The 10,484-nt window shown below is 39.8% G+C and overlaps 2 protein-coding genes across 2 annotated transcripts; both read right to left on the bottom strand.

Moving 5' to 3' along the window:
* Window positions 1–349: 349 nt before the first annotated feature.
* On the bottom strand, window positions 350–4,748 carry LOC135473369 (neuronal acetylcholine receptor subunit alpha-10-like). The gene is made up of 5 exons (XM_064753219.1): window positions 4,512–4,748; window positions 4,086–4,130; window positions 3,311–3,420; window positions 976–1,511; window positions 350–670 (listed from the first exon to the last, which is right to left on the bottom strand). The coding sequence occupies exons 1-5, from the start codon at window positions 4,746–4,748 to the stop codon at window positions 441–443; spliced, it is 1,158 nt and encodes a 385-aa protein (XP_064609289.1). The 3' UTR covers window positions 350–440.
* Window positions 4,749–6,153: 1,405 nt separating this feature from the next.
* Window positions 6,154–9,928, bottom strand: LOC135473368 (neuronal acetylcholine receptor subunit beta-3-like). The gene is made up of 5 exons (XM_064753218.1): window positions 9,737–9,928; window positions 8,791–8,835; window positions 8,401–8,510; window positions 7,023–7,561; window positions 6,154–6,779 (listed from the first exon to the last, which is right to left on the bottom strand). Exons 1-5 carry the CDS (start codon window positions 9,926–9,928, stop codon window positions 6,154–6,156), a joined length of 1,512 nt encoding a protein of 503 aa, XP_064609288.1.
* Between the last annotated feature and the right edge of the window lie 556 nt (window positions 9,929–10,484).

Raw genomic sequence — 10,484 nt, 5'->3', positions numbered from 1 at the left:
ACACTCTTCAAAAGAAGAAAAGAAGATCGGTTTAACGGTTTCAGGATTTATAACTGCACCGACCTAGCTCTTGGCGTTTGGCATCACAATAAGAATTATGAAAGTTGATATAAAATTTATCACAAGAAATATCCAGAACAGAAGACGATCCAAGACGAGGGCCACTTGCCTCCACTCATCATTCGTGTCGTTCTCGACGGTTTCCTCCTCTTCTTGAGACACAATCATTTGAGGTAAGTCAGAATATCATCGATGGCGCTGAATCTGATGGAACTCACCGTGGAGACTGCGTCCGTGTTCGCCTGAGACACGGCTAAGTCTCTGGCCGTCAAATTCTCGATGTTTTTCGGATTCTTTCGTTTCGCGTGCTGCGCTCAGTAGTTTGTTAAGGTCAATATTAAATGCCGTTGGGCAGGCTTTCTCAGCTCTCACTTTGGAAATCATTTGGTCAACAGCATTCTGCAGTCTCGGTTTGACGATAATCGTCGCTTTAATTTCTTCACGGGTAGTCTCTCGCATCGGGTGATCCTGGCCAGACCCTGTAGGATTAAGGTCCTTACCCAGCGGGGAACCTCTTTCTGGTTAGGAGATACGTGATACGTCTTGAGGACCAGTACCGTGAGAATAACCGAGGCACAGGCGACTGCTAGCGATAAGGTCAGGTAGATTCCTGTGGACAAAAGGCAAGAACGTTTGGAATCTGAGCAGATTTGGAAGTGGACGACAAGAAACCAGTGACGACAGTCTGATAATGTTATTGTTTCCACTAATATTCAGTCTTACCTATGTATTACCAATGTACTTTGATGAAAACTTTCCAAACGTTGCCTTACCGTATTACCCAAATATTCTTATAAATTTTTCAAACTGAGAATTATTTTAACACTTCAACATCAACAGAACAGATATAACAGGTAAAAAATTATATATATGTATAATGTGTACATTTGTCTACAAGAAAAAACAAGAAAGTACCAATGAGTGGGAGGAACTCTGATGTGGGCGGCATGCTGTCTGCCACGAGGAGCATGAAGACGGAGTAGGAGAGGAAGACAGTGATTCCAAGGGTGATCTTCTCACACTCGTCGGGTGGAAGGCAGAAGTTGAGGAGGTTCAAGATGCTCAGCCAGACACAGGGCAACAGGATGTTCATCACGTAATACAGAACTCTGCGATGAATGGTCAGGATCACCGTCACATCTGTATACACCCCTTTAGTGCCCGGATACGTTAGCTCCGAGCGCACAACGTCGTACTTACCCAATTGCCATTCTCCGTTACTGACGTAATTACTCAGATCAACTTCCGGCGCTTTACTTAAGATATCTACCTGTCCCTTCTGATAAGTCCACGAGCCGAACTTCATCCTACATGTCTGACTATCAAAAGGGAAGTATGTGATGTCTACTTTACACGAACTGCGCAGGCGCGCTGGCGGACCCCAAAAAACCGTCCCATCATGCCCCACCATGGCATTGCTCGGCATGTATCCGGTGGTATAATCATCCGCACTGAAATATCGAGGAAGAAGGCAATTTTCTTTTGAGTGGTGAAAGTGGCTGGCTATTTGAGTATTCAACATTTTATTAACTTTATCAGTTGACTTATCTAACCAGAAACATCCAGTTATTCATCCAGAACACGATGTCACGGAGCCACAACAGACACACTGACCTACCTATTATACAACACGATGTCACGGAGCCAAAACAGACACACTGACCTACCTATTATACAACACGATGTCACGGAGCCAAAACAGACACACTGACCTACCTTTTCTTGCAACACGATGTCAGGTAGCCAAAACAGACACACTGACCTACCCATTATACAGCACGATGTCAGGTAGCCGCAGCAGACACAATGACCTACCCTCTTTTGCAACACGATGTCAGGAAGCCAAAACAGACACTGCCTTACTTATTATACAACACGATGTCAGGTAACCACAACAGACACACTAACCTACCTATTATACAACACGATGTCAGGTAGCCACAACAGATAAACTGATTTACTTACTATAAAACACGACATCAGGTGGTCAAAACTTATAGACTGACTTACTTATTATACAACACGATGTCAGGGAGCCACAACAGATAAACTGACTTACTTATTATACAACACGATGCCAGGGAGCCATCAAAAGCTGGCTGAATTACTTGTTATAGAACACGATGTCAGGAGCCACAACAGACACACTGACCTACCTATTATACAACACGATGTCAGGTAGCCACAACAGATAAACTGATTTACTTAATATACAACACGATGCCAGGGAGCCATCAAAAGCTGGCTGAATTACTTGTTATAGAACACGATGTCAGGGAGCCACAACACATAAACTGATTTACTTATTATAGAACACGACATCAGGTGGTCAAAACTTATAGACTGACTTACTTATTATACAACACGATGTCAGGTAGCCACAACAGACACACTGACCTACCTATTATACAACACGATGTCAGGTAGCCATAACAGACACACTGACCTACCTATTATACAGCACGATGCCAGGGAGCCATCAACAACTGGCTGAATTACTTGTTATAGAACACGATGTCAGGGAGCCAAAACAGACACACTGACCTACCTATTATACAACACGATGTCAGGTAGCCACAACAGACACACTGACCTACCTATTATACAACACGATGCCAAGGAGCCACAACAGACACACTGACCTACCTATTATACAACACAATGTCAGGGAGCCACAGCAGACACACTGACCTACCCATTATACAACACTATGCCAGGGAGCAGTCAAAAGCTTGCTGAAGTACTTATTATAGAACACGATGTCAGGGAGCCACAAAAGACACTCTGACCTACCCGTGTATACAACACGATGTCAGGAGGCCACAGCAGATAAACTGTCATACTTATTATAGAACATGATGTCAATGAGCCACCAAAAGCTGGGTGACATTCTTATTATAAAGCACGATGTCATGGAGCCACAACAGACTTACTTACTTATTATACAGGACAATGTCAGCGAACAACAAAAGATAGACTGACTTACTTATTATACAGGACAATGTCAGCGAACAACAAAAGATAGACTGACTTACTTATTATACAGGACGATGTCAGCGAACAACAAAAGATAGACTGACTTACTTCTTATAGAGCACGATGTCAGTGAACCACAACGGAGGGACTGATCTACCTATGATACAAATTCATCATGTTGTATAATAGGTAAATCAGTCTGTCCGAACAGATAGACTGACGTATCTGTTATAGAGAACGATGCCAGGGATCCACTACAAGCTGGCTGACTTACTTATTATAGAGCACTATGTCAGGGAGCCACAGCAAGCTGGCTGGAATCCGGAGGATCTTTATCCCGTTATAAAGATCGGGGTCCCAATAAATTCTTTCATCGAACCATTCCTGTTAGCAGTAGATCATATATCAGGAGTGCTGAACAAATTAAGAGGAAAGAAACATTTTAAACCAGAAATAGCGTGAAATACAATTTTATATGTATTTCGCGCTCAATTATCTTTTATGTTTGCAAAGTATCCTTCAATGAAAGGTTTTATTTGGTCAGAAGAGTTACTCCCCTTGTCCTCGTTTTTGCCGCGGAGCAAAAGAAGGAGGTATATGTGCTCAGAAAATGTGTAAATACTTCAGTTTTGCTTGTCCAGTTGTATGGCATACGTACTCTTTGACACACTAAGAAACGAGGGAATAGTATTTAGACATGTATGAGCCTCATGAAACCCTCGAATGTACAGCTATTTTCATGAAATAACAACCTGGCAAATTTGATGTTACCAATGCAAACTTAATATAAAATTTATATTTTTCTTAAAACCACTGGTTTTATATCTGGATTTCACAAAATTGTCATTTGTAAATGTGTGAAAATGCGGCTTTACTTCATGAGAATTACCTGGCATCTATAGCAGGTTTTGTCATTTTTTCAATTCATACAGCTGGCCGCCGCCGTAAATATGAAATGCCCTTGAGTATGAGCACGGTGCAAGAAAATCAATCAAATAATTCAGTAAATAATTCCTACATGACATCATAAAGGGCTGTGTGAAACTCACGTGGGTTAGCCAGGCATTCGTAACCAACACCTGATTCTTTTCTTCCTGCAATTTAAGGCATGAAAAAAGGAGGTTGGACGGTTTCGCATTCTACGGTATAGACAAGTGTTTAGTATAGTGTTTACATATCAACTGCTGGCATTTCATGAAGTGTTCGTATTAAGTTAATTTTAGGGTTGTTTTGAGTGTTATTGTAGCTTACAAACTCAAACTCGTTCTGGTTTGGAATGAGTTAAAGAAATGAGTTACACATACTTTCATAAAAGGTGCAAGTACCTCTGGATTCTTTACTTGAGATAAAGAACACCAATGTTCCACATTATATAAAATTGTAACTGTTATATGTGAGGATAGCGTGCAGTAGAAATGCGCTATATATTCATTCATTCATTTATTTATTTATTTATTTGATTTACACATACTTACCATATCGAGTATTTGAATAAGAGTAAATCCAAATGTGACCTCCACATTATGTGTTGAATTATAGACTGGTCTGGAGTCATGGTCGTAATCATTGTAGGTAAATATGTGTTCTAGGAGCTTTTGTTCATCTGTTAATCTTGCGACAGAGTGGTACATGTCCTGACCACTAACTGCCGTGCACATATCCCCCACATTCCACAAGGCTGCTACTGTCAATGCCCACCATGAACAGTACATATTGAAGAAGTCGCTGCAGTTCCAAATCTCGATGAAAAAATATTGCGTTATACTTAAACATACACATACGTATTACTAAAATAGACTGCACTTGTGCACGGAATTGATTTGTGTTTTGCGGTATAGCGAAGAAAATCCCAGCTAGACACAACTGACCTAAACTAATATACATGTACGCACTTCTACTCTCAGTAATTCAGAATATTATGAGTTACTACGGTATGAGCGAGGAATAGTTAGCGTCAGTACCATGGTCTCCTGGGTAGCAATCATTTGACCAGTACGCCTACATAAAGACTGAAATCTTTACACATTTAGAATAATAGACCACTCCTTAAGAACGAGAGGAACGTGTAAGTACTTACTGCTATGTCAGTCCGCCTGGATAAGGGCATTTTTCCTCATGAATATTAATTATTACACAGAACGCCGCTGTAGATTTCTACTGCTCTTACAACAACAGAATTTATAACAACAGAGTAACCACCCGATAAACCGTTTAAATGTCAGTAAACACTTAAGAACTGCTGCTCTTTAAGCCATGGGCATTATTTTGTCTCCACAGCTAGTATCCCTGCGCAGTTAATTCATACAATGTCAGGACGTATCCTATACTATGATAAATGTCGGTGGTTTTACATATCCGTATTTACTTGTTCGTCTTCATGGAAATGAATAGACGTTAAACCCCAAGCACTCTCTCAATCATGGAAGTGAATACTTCTTCAGTAGGAATACGGTCTTAAGCCCTAAATAGTTAGTCAAATGTGTATTTTATTACATATAATAGAATAGATCACACGCACAACCTCAGTGTAATTTAAACGAATACATGGTTGTTGATCTATAGCATTGTTTAAATCGACAACTGGTGTACGACGACAAAGAAGTAAAGAAGATAATAAATAAAATCGACGTTTTAAGCCAAATGCTGTTTTCATGTTAAATAGATGTGGGTGTGCATCCACTTAGCCTCCGTGGGCCTGTTATCCTCTGTCAAATACCATTCCTATTATCTGAATATTACCGCATGTACGAATTACCTGAGGCTTTAATGTCAAGTGCCATTATTTTGACCAGACCACTTTCCACAGCCACCAACCTGCCTTCACTGCTATGTAAAGATTACACAGTTTCTATATTTGATTGCGGGAAAAAGCGATTTTCAAGAATATTTCACAGACGCCTCAAGATACCTCCCTCATAACCGTAACTGAAACGCCTTTCAACATTTGACCCACACCTTTTCACAACTAAGTGGAATGCACTGATGGAAGACAATCAGACTTTTTCTTTGCGGCTAATATCACGAGGTTTACTGTCATATGTTTAGAGCAATCATCACAGGCTGGTATACTCAAGGAAATTAATAAATGTGAAATGTTCGCATTGGTATTGTTTACGGTCACAAATGCGTCGACTCGACAGCATATCTTTGATAGGGTATAATCAAGAGAACTGTGAAGGTTGACAAGACTGTGATTAACAGAAAGAGCCAGAATAAAAAACGATCGACAACCAGTGCCACCTGTTTCCATTCACTTTTGATTTGGTGCCGTTTCATGTCAACCTGGGCATTCGACGCTAAGTAATCTAGGTATCCGGACATCTTGTTAAAGACAGCCCTTTGAACAAGGCTCGGAACTGGTGTTGATTCAGAGAAGGAGTCTTGTGTGGACTGATTAAGTGGTGTGCTGGCTGCCACGGTTGTCATCTCCTCCAGAACTTCAATGTCTTCCATGTCTTTGATATCACATGTGACAGGCGTCCACGACACGGAACTGGCAATCAAGCTTCTACAAACCTCACTGTTTAGTTCGTCCTCATGTTTTGGCTCTTTCAACATTTCACCTGATCTTTTCAGCAGTGGACAATGGCAGCCCACAAGTCTGGAGAGATAGTCTAGGACGACAACTCTCAACCAGTAAGGCACGTCATTACGCCCCGCCGGACTATGGTGAAGTTTTAATACCAGCATTGTAAGTGACAATGAGGCACTGTTTACTGCCAGCGACAATGTTAAGTAGATACCTGTATGTAATAAAATTGACAATAAATTTACAAAAATAAAAAGTAATATCAATCTTATGTATCTAAAGCACAAGCGATATACAAGCTTCAGCTTAGCTTTAAAAAGGTAAGAAGCTTACATTCGAGTTATACACATTACTGCCTACAATTGTACCATTGTGTTTTTAACGTATTCTTACTTTGCTTTATATTATCAATACATTTTTAAAGAAAGGAATCCAGATGGTAGCTAGCAGGTCTTACCAAGTAAAGGTAGCGATTCGGATGACGGTGGAACACTGTTTGCCACGAGCAGCATGAAAAAGGCGTACGATAGGAGAACAGTGGCTCCAAGTGTGATCTTCTCTCCTTCGTCGGGCGGCAGACAAAAGTCCAGCAACGTCAAAATACTCAACCAGATACAAGAAAACAAAATGTTCATGATATAGTAAAGAGTTCGGCGCTGAATTACAAGCTTGACCTTTACATCGGAGTATGTTACGTTGCCGGGTCCAGGGTAAACGGTCTCGTACCTGGTACTGGTGTAACCGACAAGCTGCCACTCCCCATTACTCACGTACCTAGACACGTCCACTTTCGGTCTCATGTTGAGAATATCTACTTGCGACACGGGATACGTCCACGACCCAAACTTCAGCACACAGCTCTGAGTGTCGAATGGAAAAGAACTGGCATCTAAGACGCACGAGCTTCTCAGGCGCACTGGTGGTCCCCAGAAAACACCGCCATTATGACTTACCATGGCTCTCCCTGGCATGAAACCAGTCGTGAAGTCATCAGCACTACAAAGAAACGAATCTAAAGTCAAGCGGATCAAAGACACAAGTAGGGATAAGAAGTCTATAGGTAACTCGGTAGAGGCTGATGTGGGAACTCGCCAGACGCGAACGAAAACTCTGAAGTTCAACAGGCATACGAGTTCAAACCTGAATCCTGAGGTGTATCTATGTCCAGAAGTTACATTACAATACCTTCATATGAAAAAAGTTTTTTGAGTTCATATGTGTCTTTCTGCAGAATTATAGACCCCGCCCTGAATATTTATGGTGTCTGTGACAATGAGCGGTCGATTGCGCAATACGGTGTGGAATTCTGTACGTCACACATTACACACCGGTTGCGTCCACCCATTAAACTAACACACATTAGATGAGTAAATAAGTAAATAAATTGTCCTAGGTTTCATTTATAAGATTGCTATAACTGGGAAATTTTTTTTATAAGAATTAACAGAAGAAACAGATTGAAAAATGATTCTTCTTTTAGAAGTGTGAGTTAATTTGTGTGTTTGCTGTGAAGTCTGGATTGGGATTGATCAAGAGACATCTTCATTACCATGTTACACCAAATGAAAACACTTAGCTCGTAAAACCATATTACAAATAATCAGGAACAGTTAGGTGATAAAGACGGCATCAGTACACCCGTAACCATTAAAGTAAAAAAAAGGACTCTTGTCTATCGCTACATTTTGATTTACCAACATGATTAAAGGTGCAACGTGTGACAGGATAGACTTTGACACAAGACTTCTCAATTGATATAGGTGAAGGAAGAATCACTCCACACACGAATCAATACGTCAGCGGGTTTATGAAGCCGAATGAAAAAAATAGCTTACTTGTTGTACAAAACGATGTCGGGAAGCCAGAGCATATCGGCGGGAATGCGAACAACCCGTAAACCACTGTAATCAGTGGGATCCCATGAAATTCTCTCGTCTAACCAACTCTGAAATGACGCAACGTAGACGAAGGCATACGAACTGGAAAGCCGTAGTACAACAGATATAGATGGAAGATGTGCAGATTCCGGAATGGAAATTGCTATACTAACAGAGAAAGGACTTTTACATAGATTTTTGTAACTAAAATATTATTGGCGCTGACAATGAAATATTACTTTGTAACTGACATCAGCTGTTACATTCAAATGTCTCCACAGATATCATTCTTTCCCATCATGATTTTTCCATTAATCTAATCAGTACGAGCATAAATGAAAAACCCACCAGTTCCAGCCAGGCGTTGGTAACAAGTACTTGGTTCCTTTCTTCCTATAAAACATATCATTGTCATCCAATGGTAGAAATAAAATATGTCTACTGGATCTAATATTTAAATAAATATATAAATAATTCACCCCATTCTCAGAGAACATTTGCTGTCAACAACAGAGTTGAAAGCCCTATATGTGGTGGTACCTTCAGCTGGTGAATTTGACGATAACATGCAACATATTTTGATAAACGAAACCCTTCAACAAAAGATATATTATAAATTGGACATTAAATAACAATTTTGCCACGGATACAATGAGCGAAATGAGAAGAGGTATATTAGTGTTTTTAACTACAAATAACATCATTGTTTTCCAATATATTCTTAACAATCTTAACCGAGTCTTTATAATATTTATGTGCTTGACTAACAGCATTAGTAAATCATTTAAGTTTTGGAATTGTGTGGTTTTAATTTCCAAAGAAACTTAATAATAATAAGTGTCTAGTTTATATACACATTCTTTAAAAAGTTAATAAAACGCGTTCTAGTGTTTCTTTATAAACACTGTTATATGTAAGAGATGTGTTTGTAATTATAATAAACATGTCAACACTTTCATATGTTTGTAGACTGAAGAACACATTTTTACCTGAATATCTGTGTTTATTGAGTATGTCCACCACTTTACAATGTAAACATTTCACATGTTACTCCATACTCCTTAACGCTGGAAATCGCCGAATAAGTGAAATATTATTGGGTGCGGCGTAGAACATCCATCAAATAAATAAATCAAATAAATCACATAGCTTCAATAATAACCACATCTCCTTAATTACTTAACACAGTGTTTTGTCATAAATGCAAGCACAAGTTTATCAAGTATACGAAATATGTGCTTATAACTAAAACGCTATTTTTTAGTGTGCATCATGTTTGAATTATCGCACTTACCAAATCCAGTATTTTCAGCAGGGTGAAACCAAACGTAACTTCGACATTGTGTGAAGCATTATAGACAGGTCGAGCGCTGGAATCATACGCTTCCTCATCAAACACTTCCTTTATCAGCCGCTGCTCGTCAGGGACTAGTGGCCTCTGTGCTACGGGAAGATGGCCATAACTGAAGCGAAAGCCCAGAGTCATTACTACAAGGAATCTCTGAACAGCCATTTGCAATACTCTCCCTAGAAGTTTATATACATGTACAACGTCGAATTCAGGGGTTTATGCGGAGTATTCTGCTAGACGTATTCTGCTGAAGGGCGAGCGCTCAAGCGAAACCACAGGTCAGTAGAAAGTGCTCTATTCAACTATACAAACCCTAGTTTAATGCAAAACGCAGTGTAGGCATACTAAAAGACGTATTCTTTTAGCCCTTAAACGTGGCAAGACAGTACCTACACTGGTTAAAAACAGCGTCACAAAGAATTTTTTATCTGGCTAACAGAAGCATTCATTGCGTGCATGTTTGGTATTATGTGGATGTCTACCTTTTAACCTGTCCCTTAATCCAGTCAGATACCACCTGTTACAAAGGTGAAGAGTAAAATACAACAGCGACAAACATGTGTACAACATTCATGAATGTTGTTTATTTGCCGCCTCAAAGTAAAAAATTACCGAATCATAATTTCAATATAAAAGACTTACAGCATGGATAATAAAACCAGAGCATCGACGAAGGTCTGACAGTTGATAA

Source organism: Liolophura sinensis, chromosome 8 (genome assembly GCF_032854445.1).
Source record: "Liolophura sinensis isolate JHLJ2023 chromosome 8, CUHK_Ljap_v2, whole genome shotgun sequence".
Taxonomy (NCBI): Eukaryota; Metazoa; Mollusca; class Polyplacophora; order Chitonida; family Chitonidae; genus Liolophura; species Liolophura sinensis.
The sequence above is the reverse complement of the archived record's forward strand: the minus strand, read 5'-3'. Positions and strand labels throughout refer to the sequence as shown.

What these genes read in the sequence shown, in the direction of transcription:
- LOC135473369 (XM_064753219.1), bottom strand. Translation starts at nt 4,748, where the DNA reads ATGTACTGTTCATGGTGGGCATTGACAGTAGCAGCCTTGTGGAATGTG. An exon ending in GACATAGTGCTCTATAATAA is followed by an intron (nt 1,512 to 3,310) that starts GTAAGTCAGCCA and finishes TCGATATTTCAG; the next exon opens with TGCGGATGATTATACCACCG. An exon ending in AGAGTTCCTCCCACTCATTG is followed by an intron (nt 671 to 975) that starts GTACTTTCTTGT and finishes TTTTGTCCACAG; the next exon opens with GAATCTACCTGACCTTATCG.
- LOC135473368 (XM_064753218.1), bottom strand. Translation starts at nt 9,928, where the DNA reads ATGACTCTGGGCTTTCGCTTCAGTTATGGCCATCTTCCCGTAGCACAG. An exon ending in CCAACGCCTGGCTGGAACTG is followed by an intron (nt 8,511 to 8,790) that starts GTGGGTTTTTCA and finishes GCGTCATTTCAG; the next exon opens with AGTTGGTTAGACGAGAGAAT. An exon ending in GACATCGTTTTGTACAACAA is followed by an intron (nt 7,562 to 8,400) that starts GTAAGCTATTTT and finishes GTTTCTTTGTAG; the next exon opens with TGCTGATGACTTCACGACTG.